This window comes from Aquila chrysaetos, chromosome 18 (assembly GCF_900496995.4).
Source record: "Aquila chrysaetos chrysaetos chromosome 18, bAquChr1.4, whole genome shotgun sequence".
Lineage (NCBI taxonomy): Eukaryota > Metazoa > Chordata > Aves > Accipitriformes > Accipitridae > Aquila > Aquila chrysaetos.
In genome coordinates, this window is record NC_044021.1 from 22,340,933 (window position 1) to 22,364,160 (window position 23,228).

At 40.9% G+C, this 23,228-nt stretch overlaps 1 protein-coding gene across 8 annotated transcripts in view; it reads left to right on the forward strand.

Moving 5' to 3' along the window:
- E2F3 (E2F transcription factor 3) overlaps nucleotides 1-23,228 on the forward strand; it is a 43,400-nt gene that overhangs the window by 17,892 nt on the left and 2,280 nt on the right. For 2 of the 8 annotated variants that reach the window (XM_030041994.2, XM_030041997.2), the window contains exons 2-6: nucleotides 13,389-13,500; nucleotides 15,805-16,024; nucleotides 16,603-16,761; nucleotides 19,471-19,585; nucleotides 22,382-22,520. In XM_030041994.2, coding sequence (XP_029897854.1) covers nucleotides 13,389-13,500; nucleotides 15,805-16,024; nucleotides 16,603-16,761; nucleotides 19,471-19,585; nucleotides 22,382-22,520 — 745 coding nt within the window. Of the gene's footprint in view, nucleotides 1-10,349; nucleotides 12,703-13,388; nucleotides 13,501-15,804; nucleotides 16,025-16,602; nucleotides 16,762-19,470; nucleotides 19,586-21,733; nucleotides 22,270-22,381; nucleotides 22,521-22,807; nucleotides 23,224-23,228 lie in introns of those variants that run through there. The other 6 variants (XR_005930817.1, XM_041118318.1, XM_041118317.1 and 3 more) reach the window with 6 other exon arrangements.

Sequence of the window (23,228 nt, forward strand, 5' to 3'; positions counted from 1 at the left end):
TCTCAGCTTGCTCTGGAGGCACATTCAAACACACTGTGTCTTTAATACAGCCAAAGGCAAAGTTGTATGCCAGAGAACAGGGAATGCAAGCTCTGCCTTATGAAAGAAGGCCTGTATCCTGGAAAGCAGCACTTCTGAGAAGTCTGTAGTGGACAAGCAACTGCACGCCAGCTTCCAGCGCGCTGCTGAGGAGCGATGGCACTGAGGCTTGTGTCCTGGCATGTATTAAAAAAGGAACAGGAGAGGGGATGCTTCTGCCTCAGTGAACAGTTTTGGTGCAGCTGATACTTAAAATAGCATACACAATTCAGTGTTGGTACTTGTAAAGGGAAAAAGTTGAAAATCGAAGATGATGTTAAATAGGGCAGCAAAAATTGAGGTCTGAAGGAAATGCCCTACAGTGCAACTTCCTTAAGCAAAATATTGCTTAAGTGAATATTAATATTAAGGGATGACTTGACTGATATACAAGATACAGAACTGGGAGGGGTGGTTGATATAGCTGATCGTTGCGCTGCCATCCAGAGGGACCTTGACAGGCTGGAGAAATGGGTTGACAGGAACCTCATGAAGCTCAGCAAAGGGAAGGGCAGAGTCCTGCCTCTGGGGAGGAATAACTCTAGGCACGAGGATGGGCTGAGGCAAACCTGCTGGAAAGCAGCTCTGCAGAAAAAAAGCCCTGGGGGTCCTGGTGGACCAGCAATGTGTCCTTACGGCAAAGGCCACCGATGACCTCCCAGGCTGCATTAGGCGTTGCATTACCAGCAGGTTGAGGGAGGCGATCCTTCCCCTCCGCTCAGCCCCGGTGAGATGCATCTGATGTGCTGGGTCCAGTCCTGGGCTCCCCAGTACAGGAGAGACATGGACATACTGGAGCAGGTCCAGCGAAGGGCCGCGAAGGTGATTAAGGTCTCAAAGCGTCTGATACACAAGGGGAGGCTGAGAGATCTGGGACCGTTGAGCCTGGAGGAGAGAAGGTGTCTGAACACCTGATGGGAGGGAATGAAGAAGATGGACCCAGGGTCTTCTCAGTGGTGGCCAGTGACAGGACAAAAGGCAATAGGCACAAATTGAAATGCAAGCAATTCCATTTAAACATAAGATTTTACAGCGAGGATGATCAAATGCTGGAATAGGTCTCTTAGGTTGCGAAGTCTTCTTCATTGGACATATTAAAAACCCAACTGGACACAGTCCTCAGCATCCTGCTCTAGTTGCCCCTGCTTTGAGCAGTGGGGAGTGGACTAGATGATCGATCTCCAGAGGTACTTTCCCACCTCAGCCAGTCTGTGAGATGATTCCCGTGTTAAGGGACTTCTTAAATTGTTGAACTTGATCACATCGAGAACTTAATACTGAAAGCTGAAACAATGCAAACTCAAAGTGGAAATTAGACTCTTTTTTTTTTTTCTTAACTCAGGGGAAAATAATAATGAGTTGATACCTTCAGGTTTTGAGAATAAATGTTTTGCTCTCTAATTTCTCTGCAGAGTTATGCTCTGTAATTTCAGCTCTGAACAGCCTTGAGGTCAGCAAGTCCATCTGCCTGCTTTTTGGTGGGGGCAACTGTGTTTATGGTCCTTCCTGACAGGTGCTTGCTCACTTAACTTTCTCATAACAGAGATTCTAAAATTGCATGGCAATCTCTTCCTATCCTTGGCTACAAGATAACTTAATGTTACTAATAGCATAGCAACTAGGGGAAATCCAGTGGTCTGTGATACCTAGCAGGTCATATTAGAAAGTTAGATTCTTTTCTTTGATCAAAGGGCAGGTTAGAAAATGCGAATTCATTTCATTTTAAAATTTGAGACTTAAAGGTAGTATTTGTTTTCCTGGAGAAGTCATCTCAAGGTATTTGGTTTAGGGAATACATAGTAAAGAAGGCAAAGTAGCATGGAGAAATTGTCTGGTGTGGGTCAATTTTGATATAGAATCAAGTCCTTGCTTGACTCTATGACCTGAGATGCTCTGCTTCACCAGAGCCGAAAGGGTTAATTTTTTGAAATATGCTTCATAATCTGAGAAAGAACAGCAACTTTAACTTCGTTTCCCCTAGAAGTTTATTCCCTGTGATGACATGTCTGTTTTGGATGTTGTCTTGTAAATATGAGGCTATCACATCAGCTTTTTAGATTGCCCTGTCCGTGGCATGACAGAATTTACCCAGATGTGAAAAAGAAAATTATTTGGTCTACCAACACTTATTCGCTTTTCTTATGAACTGTTGTTTGTCGTCTTGTCTTGTTTTTATTCTCTCTCTGTCACTGGGAATAGGTAGAACTTGCCATTTGGATCAAATAATTTATCTTCATTTTGCCAGCACTCTTAGGTTGTTCTGCTCCTTGGTGTGGCTGATGGAGTGATAAAATACTGCCAAGGTAGGATGTGCATCATGGCGAAAGCTCTGTGGATTAGTTGTTCTTTGTGACATTACACAGAATTTAAAACATTAAGAACTTGGCTATCTTTGTGCTGTTTCAGCCACGTAGGCTGTCTGCTACCAAACCGACTGGTGAAATAAGAGTATATGCAACAGCTGCCTACCTTGACGTGCGGAGGGAGGAAATCATCAGTCCTTAGAGTTTAGCAACCCAGGCTAGGTGAAAATCAAGTTCAGTTTGTAGTCAAAAAATGTGAAGAAACCTGCTGATGGCAGTACTGGCTCCTGATCTTGGATGAAGGGGACTGTCAGCCACGGCTGGGGTCTCTGGGTCCCTGCTGTCTGTGATTCTCTCCCTCGCCCTCTTCTTATATGCTTTTATCAATTTTTGTGACTTTCTCCTGATTTGGAGCCTGCTTTCTGACTGCTTCTAGGAGTAGTTGCTTTTGGATATGTAAACTGTGTTTCCTGCTTCTTGGGCACTTGTTATTTATTTTTGTTACTCTGAGGTTTGGTATGTGGAGGAGGTTATTGTGTTAACTTTTTCAAGGTTACTTAGGGATTTTTTCTTTTAATGTGATACTAGTAATTGCATTTTTAAAACTGTACCTAATTAACTGTTTGCAAATAATAAATTGATATCTGGATGCAAAGTCAGCATTGTAGATATTGTAGGTGCAGAAATAACTTCTTAGGGTTAATCTGTTTGGACAACGTTGGGACTTCCTTAAAGTGAACTAAAACCCCCACAGTTTACATAATGTACAGAACTAGCCTGTATTACAGTAAATTCTCACCATCTGGCTCTAAGTGCAAATCATTGCATGTCATCTGGGCCTGGTTGTCTCCTGAAAGTTTTTGGTCAACTTTCACAATGTCCTTTGGAATCTGTATAATATTTTTATCACCCTAAATGGATTCAAAGTACATTTATTACTTTTGGGGAATCCACCTGTATGTTTTTATACTTGTATGGAACCAGGTTAAGGAAGTACTTAAAAATAAAAGGTTTTACTACTCAGATCTGATTTCTCGTAACTAATTACATTAATTGAACAAGTAGTTAGATGTAAGAACCATCGTGCCTCAGGCAGTGAATTAAAAATATGGAGTCAAGATTGGTGTCGACTTTTTTTAAGAAAGGATTCTCCTCCTTTGGGGCCATGAATACCCAACACTAACGCTCATGTGCACCTGAGTGTTTAAAACTTACTGCCTTCTAGTTTGTAGCTCTCTGCTATAGTTTTTGAAGTGTTTGCATATGGATCCTCTTTGTCATTAATTTTTGGAAGAACGTACAAGCTAGTTGGTTCCCCGTGAATCACCTGTCAGTAAGTAAAGCGATGCAGTCACTTGGCACTGCGCTGGTGTAACTCGGGATGGGTATTTTGCGTGGAGCGCAGGAAGGTTTGGGGTGCCAGGGTGGGAAATCTCAAACCACAGACCTGTGTAGACAGGAAAGCTTGCACTCCAGAACCTTCACTGGTATAATTCCACAGATGCCGTCCTTTCGTATAGGTGTCCTGTATCCAAGGAAAACAAAGCTCGAGATGCTGTGGCTTAGGCTGGCAATTTAGCGAGCAAACTTTGTGATGCAAGCCCAATCTTGCATCATTACAGTGCACCTACACTGAGATAGTACTGGCGTGGCTTTGCTAGTGCTCCTCCTTCTCCTCCCTTTTCCCTTCCAATGTATAAAATCTTATTAATTACATCTTCCTAGAGAGTTTTATGACTATAATCTGCATGTTCTGTAAGTAAGGAGTAACTCTCCTCCCAATTCCTATGTCGATATATATGCCCAGTATACTACTACTTTAGTTTTTAACCTGTTTATCTGATGCTTCATGGCATTTACTGGAATTTCCTCCAAGGAAGTTCATCCTATCCTATTCTCCAGCTCTCTTAATGTCCTTCCTCCCCCCTCCGAGGGCTTGTTTGTTTAGTAGACAATTTGGCAGACAACTGACAGTATTTGAAAGTTTTTCTTTTTTAAGTAGCTGTGCTAATTTCTACACATGGTGTGCAAGCCACTTGGTGGAACTAATCCAATCACAATCTTATTTTGAAGTTAATGACTTTTAAAAGAGTACTTGTAAAAATAGTCCTTAAATACAAAAGACAAAATAATCTCTAGGATATGTTTTGAGACTGACTGCTTTGCGACGGTTTTTCTTTGGGACCAACCTTAAAATGATACAGAAGATATATTTCCCTTGGTCTAGTTCAGTTTTAGCCTCACTACTCAGGACACGGGAACTTTGCCGAAGGGCTGAAACACTGCAATCAGCTCTGCAGCCATGTGAAGAAGTGGTGTCCTATCACACACCGTGTGAATTTAAACTATCACTTTCTTATTTGGCTTACTTTGATCTCGATGGGTAACATTAAAAGTGGACCTGTGTCAGTGTAATTGTTACATAGAGCCGCAATACGAAGAAATTACACCAAGAAGTCTCTTTATGTGGCCAGTCTGTCATCACGTCCTCCCCTCCCCCCCGCCTGCTTGCCATCAGTTTGAAAGTTCAGCATCAGGCCTGTTTTATGACAATCTTGTTTTCTTCAAAGGATGTCTGTGGTGAGAAATTACTGACGTGAACAGCAACTGAAAACCCCTGGGCTTTGCTCTGGAGGCAGCAGCCTTGCTGAAGTGGTATTTTTGGGAATGGGGGTAGGCAAATGGCCGGTAGCTTTGGCATCAGTTTGTAGGACAAGGCTGGCATTAAAGGCTGCTGGTGGTCCACCGTGGCCCTGGCTGTGCTTCCCAGGGAATGGCAGGGAAACTGTCCTACTGTACCCAGCCACCCCAAAACCCTGCAGTCAGGATCCCCCTCCCCAGACGCTGGTTGGTCTCTCTGTGCTTCTGCGTGCGAGTCTTGGCTGTTTGTCGGTACGTTTTCTGGAATTTTTGTCTCCAGAGCTTCCACCTTAACCAGGCGGGTGCAGCTCAGCCTCCAGCAGTGTTGGGATGAGGGAGTAGCTGTTGCATGGAGCCGTTTTCAGGACTGCTCGGAGACACGTGTGCTCCTCACCTTGGGCAGTTAAGCAGTTGAGATGAAAACTGGGTGCAGTTTCCTGAAAATAACTTTTCATATTTCAACATGAGGTGGTAACTGGAGCCTTCAAGCTTAGTACAGTTCAAAGCCATTGCTTCCAGTAAGAAGTAATTGTTTCATATTTGGTGGAAAAAATTGCAATAGAAAGATCTCAGATGATTCATTTCCTATGCAGCATAGGTGTAATTCTGTTGGTTTGAGGCCTGAAACGTGGCTTATGCTTTGGTTTATTTCTTGCACAACCGTTGTAATGTCCTTCCCCTTCTAGTGCAAAGAAAATGCGAAGTACTGCACCAGTGCAGGAGAACAAGATAAGCTGCACATTTTAGCAGTGGCTACTATACTGCGAGCAAGTCTGACGGGGCGTAGGCTGGTCCCATGGCATCAGAGTAGGCTGATGAGCAGAAAATGGAGTAACATCAAACAGGTTGTCCGCTTACCTCAGCGTCCGAGTTACATTAGTAGTGGTGACTGAGATACTTTGACCTTCTGGCAGGTCAGCTCCCCATGAGATATCAGGATGAAAATCAACGTGAATTAGTACCTTGAGATTATAATCCTCCTTCAGTAAAAATGACCTGCCATAGGCGTAGGAAGAAACCACCATTTTTCATTGCTACGTTTTGCTGCTTTCTTGGTTTGGTTCAGGTCATTGTGTTTCATCTGAAAGCAGTTGAAAATGTTCTTCTGTTCAGACAGGACCGAGATGAGAGAATTGTGAACTGCCACCTTGGGGTGAGGTGCAGGGCATGATGCACAGCGCCGCTAACGCGGGAGCGAGCTATCCATGCTCTGACTGTTGAGCATACCTGGAAGCTAATGTATTCCTTTCAGTGGGTGTTAAAAATGGCATTGTGTGATGTTCTGCGGTAATGACTGGGAGGCACTCATGACACTTGCATTGCTCCTTTCTGCATATTCAACCTGAGAAGGGAAAGCAATCGCTAGGTTCCTCTGGCTCGGGTCCTACTTTCAAATGAGGATCTGCCGCTGAAACCTGGCTACCCACATTTTAACTTTTTTGAGCTAAATATAAGTCTTACCGTTTGATGTTTAAGCGCTTACAGTTCGTGGCTTCCTTGATACTCCTGATACTTCTGAGGGAATCGTGAAAATGGATGGAAATAGGATGGTTTAATTAGGGCTTGAAAGGAACTTCACCAGAGTAACACTATGAGCCTTCAGCTCTCAGGGTCAAATGCCTAATGAGGAGGGGCTGCGGATGATCAGAACGTAGTTTGATTTGATAATTGTGAGGTGCCTCTTACTGAATTATAAACCCAACTAAGGCATACAAAGAGGATTTTCTTTTAATATTCATCTACATTAAAAACAAACAATTTGACTGTAGCTGAATGAATAATTTCAATATAGGAACTAGAGAAGAATTTCCCTCAGTCAAAACTATAATAAGCTGATACCTGATAAGCTGAAAAATAAGATGATAGTTTAGGAAACACAAATTGGTATAGTGGAAAGGATTTTTTTGTCCTCTTTTTAATACACTTGCCATTTTCTGAGAAGAAAATTTGGGGCTTTTGTGTTGGAGTAGGTTGATCAGGATGATTTCTGTAAGCTGTGCTTTCATTTGCTTTAAAATGCTTCTTTAAATGTTACTTTAAATACCAGCTGCTTGTCACTCAACTAATAATCCTGACTAATTACTGATGTTTCAGACTCCTGTTCTTCCTTGTGTTGGTTTTACAGTGTATTCAGTTTTCAAGGCACTATTTTTGTGTATCTTTTCATATGCTTTTACCGGAGTCTAATGAATGGGCTATGTATAAAACTTGAGGTCATGTTTTCATTGAAGTGCCATTCCTGGTCTTGTTCCTCTGTGTAGGGTAGTATGGCAATGCATACTTGTGACAGAGAAGAAGTATTTTTGGGAAGAGTTGAGAGGACTTTTAGAGCTCCCCTTTTAAGGACATACTCAGTTTATTGTCTTTTACGTGCAAGCAGTTTAATTCCCAGCTATTTCTTTATCTCCCTATTCTGTTCTTAAAACCCATTTTAATGGTTTTATACTGTCAGAATTAACTACTGAAACCAAGGATAGTATGGTACAAATTATTGGTATCTGTGTGTAGACCACTGGGGTAAATATTTCTTCATGGAAAATGGAAATCCCTCTCCCTTCCAGGAGCTTGAACTGCAAATTTATCTCCTCATTGCTCAACAGAAATAGGTATGAAACACGAGTTGTCACTAGGAGTCCGAAGGCAGGATCTCTGATAGTCCTCTTGCATCTTTTTGATGACCTCAGGTGTTTCTTCGCTTGTGAGCTGACCTGCAGAGCTCAGTCCCTTCCTTCCTTGCTGACAGCTCCTCTGATTTCGTCTTTGCGCTTCTCCCCATTTTTGGGTCTCTCTTGGTGTTAGCCGTAGTGTTTGCCATGCCCTCAGCTGGGTGCAGCCCTCTGGCAGGTACTCAGGGCTCTCCACATACCAGAGTTTGCTCATTTGAGTATGTTCAAAATGCACAGCCTGTATCACCTTGTTCAGTGGAGACATTTCCTTAGCGTATGAATATTTCTGTGCATTCACCCCAAGGTGTCTTTTTTTTTTTTTTTTTTTTCCTTTGCTTCTTGTATTCCCTCCTCATCAAGCTCCAGCTTAATTTACCCTTTCAAGTAAGATGTTTGCTTTCTTCTCCGCAGCTCCTGACCTCTGGAACAGCTTTCTAGAGTTCATGCCTCAGAACCTTGGCTTTTAAGTTGTATTTTTAAGTGACTGCTTAATTCTGAAAATGTGGAAGAAAGCCTGTGGAAAGTGCGTGGGGATGGGCGAAGCATCTGTAGTACGGCTTCCTCACTGCAGTCAAAATTTATCTCTGCTCTCTGGCTAGGCTTGCATCCCCTCCCCAGTAATATCAGCATTGTGGTGACATACAGAAGAGCTGCCATTTTATCTGCCACTAGCAATTGTAATATCTTCTAGAGACTACGCCAGGCTTAGTCATCTGCTCTTGCTTAACTTGCCCAACTTAGTCCTTGCTCTGAGACACCAACAGAGACACAGCTGAGCACTAAGACACATTTCTCTGGCTTGCTGCTTAGTTCACCATCAGCTATCGCTTAATACACACAATTTATTCCTTGCTATGCTTGGTCATTTCCAATCTTCCTATTTTTCCTGCCCAGTCAACCCTAAACTGGAGTTTCTTTCCAGCTCCTCATCCTGTTTTTTTTGGAATAAGTTATTTTATCTTCTGTCCCCATCTCAGCAGGCTTTGTCCCAGGTAACTTTTGCTCCCATTCAGAGTTCAACTTTTGTCCCTTTGTATTTAAATCAGACTGCTACTGCTCTGATATACGCTGAATGCCAGCTAGGGGAGCAGGGGACTTAGATGTGTCTTGTCCTGGACGGGACCTTCCAGGAGATGGCATGTGCATAGCCTGGGCAGGCCCAGGAGCTGAGACGCTTGCAGTTTGAAATGGAATTTGGCTCTTAAGGTTTATAATGAAAATGTACTGACTGTGCTTTTCCAAGTGTATTTAAATTTGGGATTTTGAGGGGATAGAATATGCCCAACTCAAATCATCCTTCTGTCAAATTTTACATGTCTGCTAAAGCCTAATGGGTGCAGGAATGTTTCAGACAAAGGGTTTTCAGAAGGCAGCACAGGTAGCGTAATTTTTCTTAGGTCTGTTTCTTGCAAAGAGTGCAACTGTCTTGTGTCCAGTAATAAAGCTGAGAGAGACATCTAGCAGGAAGAATTTCAATGCGCATAGTTTGGCAAAGTTACGCTCCATGGTTTTATCATTGGAAAGAATTAGAGGCCGTTTTTACTGCTTCTTCCCTCAAACTTAGAACTATAAGCTTCATAGAAAACGAGGCTTTGGTTTGATATGGTGCAGTCTTCAAAAACCGATGCTGTCTGTCCCCCACCACGGCACTTCCCTCTCTGCTATCTTGACAAAATCCTGTCCTGGCTGTTACCTAACGCTTAGCACTTTGCTGTCTGTTGTGCTCTTACAAGGTAATACTCTGACTTTTCTTTTTTCTTTTGAATTGGTGACAGTTTCTTTCCCCAAGAACTGAAGTTGATGGCCATGTGACACCAAAGCGAAGCCACTCGAATGCCAAGCTCATGCCCCAAGGGGCATGGGGGGTGTCCCGCTGCTCCCGCTCAGTGCAGACAAGTCACCCACAAGGGATAAGCCGGCAGAAAACTCACTTCTCTTTTGGAGGAGGACTAGGTTTCTGCTGGTCGGGATCCCTTGAGCCAGGTCCCTGCGGGGTCTGAGGAGGACCCCGTCGGTCAGGCGCTGCCCGCACCAGGGGAGCAGGGAGAGCGCAGGGGTGCAGAGGGGCCGCAGGAGAAGAGGTGCTGGCAGCAGCGACCTGTTAGACCCAGGCAGCCGTGAAGTCCAAACAGCCCATTAAGGGGAATGGGCGATGACTTCCCGTTTGCACCTTTTCCACCCCTGTTTTTCAATTCATCAAAAACACACTTGCTCTTTTTCTAGTGTTCTGTAAGCATACCTGCCTCCAACCTCTTCTTAAATGTTAATCCCTGAGACTGAGTATTGTAAAGTGAATTGCATCAGGTCCTGCCTACTTGAAAATACTTAGCTTATCCTAGGAGTTTTAGAACTATTTTCCTACAGAGACAAGTGTTCTTATGAAGACATTCTTGTGGTTTTGCCTCTGATGTTAATTGTGGTAGCTATCTGGGTTTCTTTTTTGCAAGAAGGGATTGAAGCTAAAAGAGCATAACTACATAGGACTCGAGGTGCCACCTGTTTTTAGTGGTCTGCACTGAACAGTGGATCTATATCAGGAATTGCTCATAGTATTGGAAGACAAAATTGAGTCAAAACAATTGATGCCACATTTTTTATGTCTCCACCAAGGGGTTAGGTAGGTGTCTGGTTCAGCTCAATAGGATGCTTTCCTGTTACTTTTATGTCTCTCGCTGGATGTATCAATTTGTGGCTTTACCTGTCTCATTGCCCCATGTGTTTTGTGATCCTTTCACAATCCCCCGGAGGAATCTGACTTCCATTTATTGCACTCAAGTTTCATGTCGCTGAGAAGTTCTTAGTCCCTCTGCTTCTTATCTTTCCCTATCATTGGGATGCTTTGTGCTGGTGTCCTTTGCCTTGCTACTTCTTAGCAGGTTCCACATACTGTGTCAGAAGATTTTGCACGCTATGATTGATCAAACAATGCAAATAAAGAAAGGTAATATACATTTGTACAAATAGTGCAAATAATGAATATAGTGCTGTAGCAGAAATAAGTTATGCAAATCAAGAGGTTTTTTTAAAAGGGTCACAGATTCTGCTGATTGCTGAACACAGATCTTGAGATTTTTGAAAGGAAGTCTGATATCAGAAAGCACTATGAATAATTTTGGAGATGAGAGAGAGAAACTGTGAGTCACTCAGGATCTCTAGTGCAAAGAAAAAGGCACTAGAAAGTCTTTGGTCTGTAAGTCAGGGAAGAAGAAATTGAAGGAATATACCAGTTCAGTCCTGCATGTTATCAGTTACGAAGTTTGTAAAACAGGAAGGGGAAGAGAGCACTTGCTGAGTGATGTGTAACATCTGGCCAGAAATTAAACATTCCCCAGGGTTTGCTAAAATTGCCTCTCAGTAACTTCACCAAGCTTTTTTAAACTCTTCTAAAATATTTTGCTTTATATCTCAGATTTTCTGTAGGCTTTGTGCCCTACAAAATAACTTACCTTGTAGTGCTATCTCTGTCCTCAGTATTTTCCTAGAAGCCAGTCAATAGTCCTGCGCTGTCCCTAGGTACAGTATCCTGGTGACACCAACAAGACTGGGTCATTTGTAATGCCCCCCCAGCACACACACGGACGGGCTTGTGCTGCTGCACACAGCCAAAGGACGCTGTTTATGTTCTCTCACTACCAAACCTGATTATTTGAAGTTCACAGGAGAAAGTTGTAAGTGTTTAACCACAAAAGCAGGGGCAAAATACCGTTGTTTGTGTCTTGCAAACAAGTTGAGACATAAAGTTTTGGTGTATAGTCCAAACCTAAGTTTCTCTTCTGATGGAGAGAACCGCTGCAAATCTCTGGATTTTAAGGCTTTAGCATTTCCCCTCCTTCTCACACCTGGTTTTGAGATTCTCTTTTATCTTTAATTGTATCCCTTTGGCCTAGTCTTCCCACGCCCTGAATTGTTCCCTTTTCACCCCCCTCCTTCCTTTTCTCTTATAGTTCTCAGGGTGGAAAAACACTTACTTAAAAAAAAAGTGTGAGATGTATTTCTCCCTGTGGAATAGCTGTAATCTTAATTTAATCCAATTATGTTGGCTAAACATATTAGCTGGATGCTTTTGTTAACAGTTGACCTTTTTAAAATCTGTGTCCTTGGATTACAGAGCCGATGTCTCAGGGAGAGGAGCAGAGGTGTTTCACAACACTAGAAGCTGCCACCAATGGGCTGCTGGGAGCCGGGTGCCTGTGTTGGTTACAAGGATGCAGTTAATTCAGTTTTTCTCTGTCACCAATGAATTAACGCCTTGCCCCTTCGCACGAAGTATAGAGAAGAGTGGCTTGAGCACTTTGCACACGCTGTTACACCGTGGGCTTATATGAGTTTCATGTGCTTTAACTTGCCTTTTAATAAGTTTGAGGTTTGCAAACGGAATCCAGTACAAAGATGTTAGTTAGCTATCCATAAATAGATGCATATAAATTAATTTATTTAGAGGCTTCTGTTGGTCACAGGCCCAAAGTAAATGCATAAGCTAAATCCACAATGCAGAAATATCTGTCTACAACTCCATAGCAGAATGTATTATTTTATCTTGGTTCACTGAGGAGCAGAATATGATCCAACCCTTTGGGGCAAGTCTAAAGAGCAAGCAACTATAGTACTCTGAATTACTCTACCTAATTGAATAAACAACGTTCTTTGGAAACAGTTATTTGGCTTAACTTCATTAGATGTAAAACTTTTTTCTTCTTTTTCCTGTGTCTTCCCAGGTAATGTTCTTTCTATTGTTAGGATAACAAGTATCCCCAGATTTAATTTCAGTAACCCGAGTAGCATGGCAGGGTATAGAATTGTTCCCAAAGATAGTAGATTGTGTTTCTGTGTAGGAACAAAATTCATATTGCTGGTGGTTTTCCTTGCAGTTTTTCTGTGTGTTGCATAGTTTAACAGTTTCATTCATTGAGTTTATTATTCAAGATGTACACAGCTTTCCTTTGAGCTGAATGCAACAATTTAGCTCTTTCAGGGATCATCTATCTAATACTACATATGCTCCACCTTGCTTTCATGTAGGCAGCTTTAATGCAAACATGCTAGTTAATATGAAATAAATGTAGTGGTTGTGCTTTCAGCGAGGACAATTGTTGAGAAGCAGAGAACAGTTGTCCAATGCTGCTTTTGATGCTGTGTCTTGTATTTAATTGATGGAAAGTTTATAGTAGTTGGAAGCTACTGGTCCTCTCAAAGCCATCCTTTCAAATGGTGAAGGAAAAACATAACTTGCACTAGTACTACCTGTGCAGAAACTTACATGGATATAAGGAGTTTTTCAAAAGAAATGTAGCTTTGTAGGTGCATACGTACGTGTGCTTGAGAGATTCTCTTTGCTGTTCTTAACTGACATGTTCTCAACTCAAGTGAGGGTAGAAATCTTTCATATGTATTTAAGAAGGTCCAGACTATACTGAAGTGGATCATACAACTGTCACTCAGCTTTTCAAATTAAAAAAATTGCTGAATTTTCAAATAAAAACCCCATCAACCTAGCCTTTGAGAGTGACATATTTAAGTCCACCTTAGGATTCCAGTAAATATTCAGATTCCCTTGTGAATATGGGGTATGAACCTGTACCGATACCTTGCTGTGAAAAGTTCACTGCTGTCTGCCTTTCCTATAGTCCCAATATTGTGTTTGATAAAGCGAAATACACTTCTTAACAAGCCATCAATTAAGAAAAAATCATTTTTTTAACAGGCGAAACGAAGGCTGGAGCTAGGAGAAAGCGGCCACCAGTATCTTGCTGAAGGACTAAAGACTCCAAAGGGGAAAGGAAGAGCTGCGACAAGAAGTCCAGATAGTCCAAAAAGTAAGGGAACTTGTAACATGCCGTATGGCACAGTGTTTTTTATTTTACTAGCTTGGGATCGGAGCGAACCAGTACAACAGGCTGCATTACCTAGCTAAAAGAATGTGTTTATTACTATCCTCACCCGGACGTTCGTGCAACACACTCAATCCCGCAGCCAGGCAGCGGACAAGTTTGCAGCGTGCATCGGTCGGTGCAGAGCTGCTGAGCGCCTGCAGAGGCTCTTGGCTGCTAGGTCTGTCCCTCTGCCTGCAGCCTCTCCGCCCAGGACCTCCTCTTCAGCCAAGGACATGAAGTTAGGGATGCTTAGGAGAGCTAGATGCTGAGGAATGAAGGTACTATGACGGGATCAAACGCACAGTTATTAGGCAAAGCTAATCAGGCCAGACTCCTCCTTCCCCGCTGAAGTTACAGCAGCTGATTGGCAGGGCTTCTTCCCCCGGGCAGGGATTTGCAAAGAGTGGTAGCTGTGCCTCAGCAGCATTGCGCGCCAAATGCTTTTTGTGGGCTCTGAGCTGTCTTCTCTCACTGCAATGTGACTAGATTATTACTGCCACTGCTTAGTTGCTGCAAATATTAATTTTTGCACATCTATATTGTCTCGGGCAGTAGGTTTCTCGCAACAGGAGCTGTGGGGTACAGCCTTGCCATCTTGTTTGGGGGATTTCAGCAGGTGAATTAAGCTTGCATAGGGAGGCGAACAGGGAAAGGGGAGGACTGGGGCAGCAGTGGTAGTGATGGGAAAGCAAGAGATGTGAAGGGGTACTTTCTTGTCCCTCCTCACTGGTCTAAGTGCTTGTTTCTGTTGAGGCAGATAGGAAAAGTGACATTAACTAAAGATACAAACTTAAAGTGGACAAGTTAAACAACCACAGTTGTTTTAATTAAACTAAACTTCATTAAGCTAAATGAAATCCATTTTAAATTGAAGTGTGTTTTCACAGAAGTTCAGTACCGTTCAGAGCATAGGATGCTGCTGCAGTGTTGGTAAGGCTGTACAGGGGACTTCTTGGTGCATGACCAGGAGCACATGCCATTTTAGGTGGGGGTCAAGGCCTCTTGTCCTTATCACTCCGACTCTCTCATTCTTTTCCAAACCCCAAAAGAAAAACAAACAAACAAACAGAACCCACGCTGCTCTAAATTCACAAGGTCACCTAAGTGATACGAATATTCCTCCATTTCCCAGTGCAGACAAGCCCTCAATCTACCAGAGAATGAGGTACAGCTAGCTGGTTCTCTTTGCAAACGGGCAATGACTTGGTTTTCATTGAAAAGCCGTCATATTCTTCAGAATATTTCAGGGTAGTCTAAAGGTTTGCTTTCAGGTAGGATTTAAATTTTGACTAACTTCTGCAATTAAATGTGGAACCTGAACCTTGAAAACATGAAAATGACCACCAGATCAGCCTAAGATCCATCCTGCATAATACTTCAAGCCAATGAAAGGTTTGAGATGTACCAGCCCAGCAGACTTCTAATTATGGCTGGCTCATTTCCCTTGACACAAAGGCCTCAAACATTTAGAATTGGAAATTATTCTGATCTAAGTATTTAAACTCTTAAAAGCGCATCTATTAAGTATATGATGTTGCAGTTGTGCATGAAAACAGCGAGTTGTCTAGTAAGATCCAAGCTGTTTGCTGACTTCTAATTTAGAAGTGGATACTCTTGCCCAGTTTGAGCATTGTTTGGTTATGGAGAAATGATGATTATAAATTGTATCTTACGTCAGTCTCCTTCAATTCACTTGAGTTTTCTGTAAGCCGTGGAGTCTGGTGCTGATGGAATCCGTCATTGTGTTCACCCACTGAAGTACACCTAAGTCCTGCTTAATTGCATGTGAAACACTTATCTTACAAGAGGGAAAAATCAAACCCTGATGAAAGCTGGCTATCAGCCTGATGAAGGAGAGTCATAGGGGAATTTTTGGTATTGCTGCCAGGATAAATAGATACTAAAAATACTATTAAGAATTCACATAGCAATATTCTACTTAGGCTTTCACTATATGTATCCGTCAGACTAATGGAAATATTTGCATTTAAAAAAATGTATATATTTGCTCATGTACCTGTGACTTTTGGAAAAGTACATCTTGAAATACAAATAAATACCTAGTGGTAAGTTGTGTCTTAATGCAGAGGTTTGAGAGATTTCTTTAGTAAAAATGAAAGAAATATCTGTAATACGTATCCTTTCATTTCTGGATGCTGCTTTTGGAACCAAAGAGAGAAAACCTGATTTATCTGTTTGGTTTTGTTTTTTTTTTTTTTTTTTTTTTTTTTTCCTTTTCTTTCCAAGCTCCAAAATCTCCTTCAGAAAAGACTCGGTATGATACATCACTTGGCCTTCTTACAAAGAAGTTCATTCAGTTGCTGAGCCAATCTCCTGATGGGGTCTTAGATTTGAACAGAGCGGCAGAGGTCCTCAAGGTGCAAAAAAGGAGGATTTACGATATCACCAATGTACTGGAAGGCATCCATCTCATTAAGAAAAAATCCAAAAACAACATTCAGTGGATGTGAGTATTCATTATCCTTTTCCATTCCTGCTGGCTGATTGCACTGTCACAGAGCAGCAGTGTTTTTCTTTTCCCACCTTCCATTCTAACACTTTGCTCCAAGCAATCATCCAAAATGCCTTCCATCAGGATAAAGCTTTCTTTTTCTGTTAAGACAGGTTTTCAGTGTATAAATAGCATTTGTCAGGGAAATTAGAAACCAACATTTTGTCTGAATACTGGATTAACTCATTTTCTTCTCCAAGTCGAGTAAGTTTCTAGGTACATGTCCGTACCTACTGCTTTCCTCGGTCTTTTTCAGAGTGTGGTTAGTGGAGAGGGGAGCTAGAAGCAAGATTTTGGAAGTGCTTAGAAATAATCAACTTTTCCATCTTGGTGGCAGTCCAAAATGTGTTGTCATGATAAAAAGATGCTTTTTCTGGAAAGCATAGTTTATGTTGACTCGCTATGGGCAGGTTTAGGGAGAATTGGGCTAAGAACTTCATCTGCAGTGTAAAACCCTGCCTCTTCCCTTTCCCATAGCATAGGGTCAAGTTGTACAAATGCTGAAAAGGTGTATTCCTTCTTTGTATCTGTAGGGGCTGCAGTCTGTCAGAGGACGGTGGCATGCTGGCACAGCGTCAAGGCCTCACGAAGGAGGTGACCGAACTGACTCAGGAAGAGAAGAAACTGGATGAGCTAATCCAAAGCTGCACCCTGGACCTCAAGCTGCTAACGGAGGACACAGAGAATCAGAGATATCCTTTTTCCCAAAATCTCAAAGGTGGTTAGTCTCCTTGCTGTGCCCTGTAATACTAGGAGAATTCCTCTAATTAATGTGATATAAAGCATCAGAAATTTCAAGAAGTTGGCTAATGGGTTTTAATGTAGTTCTATATAAAAGTTACTTAAGCCACTTGCACCCATAATGCTTCTGAAATGTCAAAAGAAAAACGAAAAGGTGGTATATGAAGGAGCCCATTAACATCCATGTTCACATAGACTAGAACCAACAATCTAGCTGATAATGAATGACAACATCCAACAACCCTGTCCTTTTTCGACTATTTTGGGCCTAGAGCAAACCCTGTTTTTATGTGTGCAGAAATGATAAAGGCATGCAGACAAAGTCTTTGCTAAGGTAACAGAGTTTTGCGTGTGTGTGTACTCATTACTTTTTTTTTTTTTTAATTTAAACTGCCGTGTATATACATTACAGGCACAGAGAGGAAAATAAAGTTAGGAGTCAGTTTAGTCTGAAACTTGCAACAAACTTTCAGATTCCTCTGGTTAGAGAATCTATAATAGAATATCATAGATAAAGGTTTTATGAGCTCTCAAAATGACTATTTTGGACTGAATTATTTAATGTAATAGCAATGCTCAATTGCATAAGGTTCATATGACTTCAGGTATTTTGGCTGTTAATATCCCTTGTAATTAACCAATTCTCATTTTCACTACATTTCCCACCGATTAGCAACAGAAGGAAGCATTTTATTAAATGCTGATGTGAAAACTTTTAGTACTTTTTATAACGAGTAGTTCTTAAAGAGCATCCAATAAGGTGGACTTCTTTGTTCTGAAGGATAGGAAATAACTACGGGAGTGTCAGTAAGAAGTATGTGAACTATGTAAATACTGTCTTTTGACTAGCTTTCATACACATTTCGAGACGTAAGCAAAGATCACCAAGTGGCATAGGGAGTAGGGTCAGCACTGCCTTCAGCTAAGAGCTTGATCCCTGAAGAGATTTAAGCAAGACAAAACTGAGCATTACCATTCTTTGTTTTTCTAGTGCTGATTCCTGTGGTAGCGATCCCTGCCCTGCCACTGCCGGCTGCCGTGGGGATGGGCGAGCAGGGATCAGCGTTAGCAGCGTGTTGGCCTCGTGCTTTTGGATTTAGGAGAGCGTGTTCCCCAAATCCATCTGTGACTCTAAGTTTAGTGATAATACTAGTGATTGTTGAGGAAGGAATGCATGTGAAACCTGGGGATGAATCCGAGTGCATCCCAGTACTGTCTTTCGCTCACCTCACTGAAGTCTGACATGAGATGACCTGCTGAATACTCATGGAGCTGAGAAGCCTCTTCCTTTGCTTAATCACTGAAGATGAGGTTTCTGCTTTTGAAGGTTTTTTTTCTTTTCCCTCACGATTAGGTAGTGTGCTTCCTTGTCTCCCTTATAAGTAGAATCAGAAAGTAACCGATTGCTACCTTGAATGTTTTGGGGTATGCCCAGCATTAGCATGGGGAGGCTTTAGCTACAGCAACGAAGATTGTTGTTTTATTTGAAAACCGTGCAATCCTTTCCTTTGTTCGTATAGTGACAGCCACTGTTGCTGTCATTTGTACTCTGCCTTTGCAAACCTTACTAAACGAGTGGTAAAAGCCTTGGTAAAGCCGCTTGGGTGAAAGCTGACCTGTCGCTTTGCCTCTTGACCTGTTAGGTCCAAGTTAGGTGTGACACGTATTAGTGTTTTGAGCTTGGGCAGTCTGTCTTGGCTGTACTGCATGGTAACAGTACACATTTACCAAAATTGTTCTCATTTACACCCCCAAAAAGTATAATAATAAATTAGGCTTTTTATTTCTATGGCATAAACATTACGATGGATACCTCACAGATGACAAAACTAAAGAGCTGGAAGCGCTTGCATGTCATCGTGGCCGTTGCACAGTTCTTTTTGCAACCAAAAGCACTGTGACACCTCGGTTACATGGGTCAGTAGGTGAGGCAACACTGTGCGGTAACCCACTAAAACACTCATGTTGACTTGGACAAATTCGTGTTGAACAGCAAAATATTCATATTCATTCCATGCTTATGCAGAAATTGAGCTTCTGTGCTGTCAAGTTGTTTAAAGTAGTTTAAACAGGTTTTTGAAATAATTTTATATAATATAAGTTTATATATAAATATGAGTATTGTGTAAATGTTTATACATCTATATGTTTATATATATGTTGTATAAAAGTTTACAAAAACCCCTCAAATGAAAACTGAAATTATGATTTTGTTGATGACTTCAGAAATATATTGTATATGCACATCCATAACATGCATCTGTAAATTCCTTTACATTTTTTCTGAGATTTCCAGTTCACTGCATTTTGATAGCAAGTGTGTAAAAAAAAAAAAAAAAAAAAAAAAAAAAAAAAAAAAATTTTGCTTTGTGCAGTCTGTGAGTAATTTCAGGTTGTGGGGCTTTAGCTTATGTAGTTTTATGTGTGTAAAGGAGGAAAGAAGCACTAAGCACGGAGAATCCCTTTTGTCACTCGGTAGTGGCCCCGGGAAGTTCTCACACAGCTTCACTACAATCACAACCAGTATAGAGAATAGAAAACTTTGGGCTAAGAGGAACATAGCCATGAGAAAATGGAAAAACTAATTCAAAGACTTCTGCCTCTTCTAATAGTCTGAATATATTGTAACCGGAGTTGGAAAATTCCTTAACAGTAATTACATTAGCTTATGTGACGTATCAAGATATTCGAAAAATTAGTGGCCTTAAAGACCAAACTGTTATAGTTGTGAAAGCTCCTCCAGAAACAAGACTTGAAGTGCCTGACCCAGTGGAGGTAAGGAGAACCTGGCATTTCCTGCCAGGTTATATATCATTTTTCTATTGTTGTGAGTCTTACTATGGTAACTGATGCCGAAGTTGGATTGTATTGGCATATAGTCCTACATTCGTCTGTCTTTCAAACTTCAGACTTTTTTTTTTTTTTTTTTTTTAAAGGAAGGGGAAACTTTAAAAATCAATTTACACAGGGCAATCATTATTTGTTCCTTTTCTTCCGGTTCCAACTTTCCTTCAAAGTAATCCACGCTATTTACAGATACTCTCTTTTACTCTCTTTTGCTATACTTTATGTAAAGAACAGCTCTTCCTCGACAGTCAAAATTTCCTGTTTGTAACCATGTAAAATCTTTCTCTTAAGAGATTCAGCTGTTTGTTTTTTTTTTTTTTTTTTTAGCTTTATGTAGTTTTATTTATAAAGTTCATGGATAACTCAATGCCTTAAGCATCTTGATGACTTGTATTACTGATACCCTAATTTATTGAGACATATGTTTTCATGTCGGGTTTCCTTTTCTGAAGTACTACAGTTATTGTAGAAACTAGTGTTTCCTAGAATCCATTTTTGCCCTTCCTTCTTCCATCATCATCTTTGCTTCATTGACAGTGATTTTACACATCTCTCTAAAACTTTGTACATTCTGCTAGTGCAATTTTTGTTTGCTATCGTGAAGTCTGTAGGGGATGGGGATTTCCTTTCCTATTTTAAGTATTTCTATTTCTGAAGCTGTGTTCATCTGTGTGCCTCTTCTTTTGCCCCTTGCTACTCAAGCCACAGTCTCTCTGAGTGCTGGCTTTTGTATATGAGATGTCTGGCTGTCATTCTTTTGTTTCTTATCTCAGGTAGATGTCTAGGGTAATTTAGCTGCTTCCTTTATGTCACAATTGCAGAGAAAAATGCTTCAGGTGGCTTTTCTTTGAAGATATCCTCAGGGAATAGCTTTACTTTTCTTCATTCCTCTCATGGTTTATGAACCACATGGTTCGGCTGCTCCTGGGATTTTATCTTGGTGGTAAAAGTGTGCTGCTTTACAATTCCCAGTTGTTCTGACAGACCCAAGTACATTGGGCAAATGGAATTTGCAGGAGCCGCTGCTTTAGAGAATCAAGAAGTGTACCTAATTTCTTCACTCAAGGAGCAATTCGAGAGAGGGCTAACCCCCAAACTCCTCTGTGTTGTGTTCGTACCTCTGCATTACTCCTTCATCCCTACCATTGTGCCGGTTCCAGTGAGCCCAGGGCTACCTGCTGCTGGGTGGGCAGGAACAGACTCCGGGATTCCCTGTCACTTCTTTTCCTAAGATTATTTTTCACTTGCTTTAGGCCCATTACGGTTTCCATCCTTTTTTTTTTTTTTTTTTTTTTTTTTTTCTCCCCCCTTTGTCCTTAATTTCCCCTTTGAACCGAGGTGCAGGTTTTGGAACAATAAATCATTTTGCTGCAATGAGGAAGGGATATGTTTTATCAGTATCCATAAATATATACTGTTATCGTTGCTTGCTTTCCTGCTTCTTTCCCCTAGGCGTTATGCTTTGATTTTAATTCAGTGAAATCAGGCAGTTAGAGATGCACACAATCATTAAAATTAGCGCCTAGACCTCCCTTATCCCCTATATCCAACTTATTCATTTGATGTTCAGCTTCAGGCAGTAAAGTCCTATTTCTTTCTCTCATTTGCAGTTACAATTCAGTGTCTTTTTTTGCATATCTCAAGTCACTCAACAGTACCTTCTCCAACTTCCATCTCCTTTTTTCTAATTATCTATAGCATTGCCCTAAGTACTCTTAACTGTTTTCTATGCCCTGGGGAATCCCGGTTCAGTTGCTGTTCTCTGTATTTGTAAATATTGTCTGTTATGTTACATAATGGTTAGAATGCAAGTAATATGAAAAACTTTTTGTCAAAGGGCACAATAAAATGTGTTTGAAACAAGTCTGCAAAGAGGTATATAATGCCTGTATTCATGCTTTTTAAAACTATTAATGTAATACAGCTGGAACAGATTTATTTGTAACCAGAATAATTTATGATTTTCCTTCATAACATAAAGAGAAACTTTGCAGACTTTCTGTCTATATATGTCATCTTGTTTTATTGCATCAATGTGCGAAAGTTAAGAAAATGTAACTTCTTGCGATGAACTAGGAGTTCCTGTTATTCACAACCACCATCAAAATTGCTGCCTTGAGGGGGCAGAAGAACTTACATAAACAAGTTTGGGTGAACAAAATGGCATCTGTTTTTCTTTTTTTGTTATTTGGAAAAGCTTCCCTGATAAACAGGTGAACTTACATATAGCTATTTGAGTTCAATGTGAATAAGTGCTGAAGGTTTTTGGGGGAGTGGGAAGGATGTTTTAGCATCTGTTTAAAGCAGAAACATTTACACAAATACATCCAATAATATTGTTATGAATAATAATAATAATAAAACCGGTGACTTGCATCCCATAGCTCCATGCCATCAGAATGCTCCAGGTTATTGTGGTTGTAAGAAAATGTTAGGAGTTCAATCCTTTATACCTCTCTGGCTATGATACAACACATAAAATGGTGGGCTTCTGAGATTTGTGCACTACAGGCAGTGGGAAAAGCTTTTATGTTCTCTTCCAGTCTACAAGATACATCAGCCAAGCCTTTCACATCTTCAAATAAATGCATGGGGGATTTCAGGTTCTTTTGGTTAGTAAAAAAATGTATTCCAACACTCACACCCCAGTAAGAATTTACTCCATATGGTCAATATTCTGTTGTATTCATTGGTATAACATCTTATTGATGTTTGTTTTGTTAGCAGAGTGCATTGATACATTTATCTAGTACTCAAGGACCTATCGAAGTTTATCTGTGCCCAGAGGAAAACGATGCCCTCAGTCCAATGAAAACCTATAGTCAGGACCACAACGGAAATATTTCCAAAACCATTTCCAAAGGTAAAATTATTTCTTTGTAATACTAATGGCCCTTCTTCATGCTCTCATTCAAGATTTCATTTTGAACTTCAGATATCCAGCTCTTGTTTTTTGGCTTTATTTTTCTTAGAAGTGAAAAGCTAGGGTATCAGTTTTCCACTGTGTCTTTCTGATTTATATAGCAGGAGATATGTTTTCCTCTGCATCAATTCTTTAAAATAAGTTTCCTATCTGCATGTCATATGTAACTAAAGTTTATGCAATATTGAAGAAAGAAACAATTTAGTTGCTTTTGTGTTTTCAAATAGGACAGTAGCAGCAAAGATTCACCTCAACACGAGAGGTAGAAATCTCTGTGTATGGGTCTATGCAGCTACAGTGTCACTGATGACATCTCTTGCCTAGAAAGTTTTCACTTTGACTATGAATTCCACCAAAAAATGGGCATCTCTCTCTACACTTACTGTTTTTTTTTTTTTCCCCCAGTAGTTGTTTAAACCTTGTAAAATAATTTTTTAGTAGAGAAGTCAGTGGTGATAGCAACATGAGCATTTTTGAGAAGCCCTTTCTACATATCAAAAACAAGCTAGAAATTATACAGAGGCTGTATTTTGTTGAAATGATGCTTTATGAAAGGCCCTTTATGCAGTGGGTACTTTGTTTGATCTGTGTCTGGTATTTCTAATGAGATTAAATGTGTCATCTTTATTTGTTCTCTTCCCCTTCTTA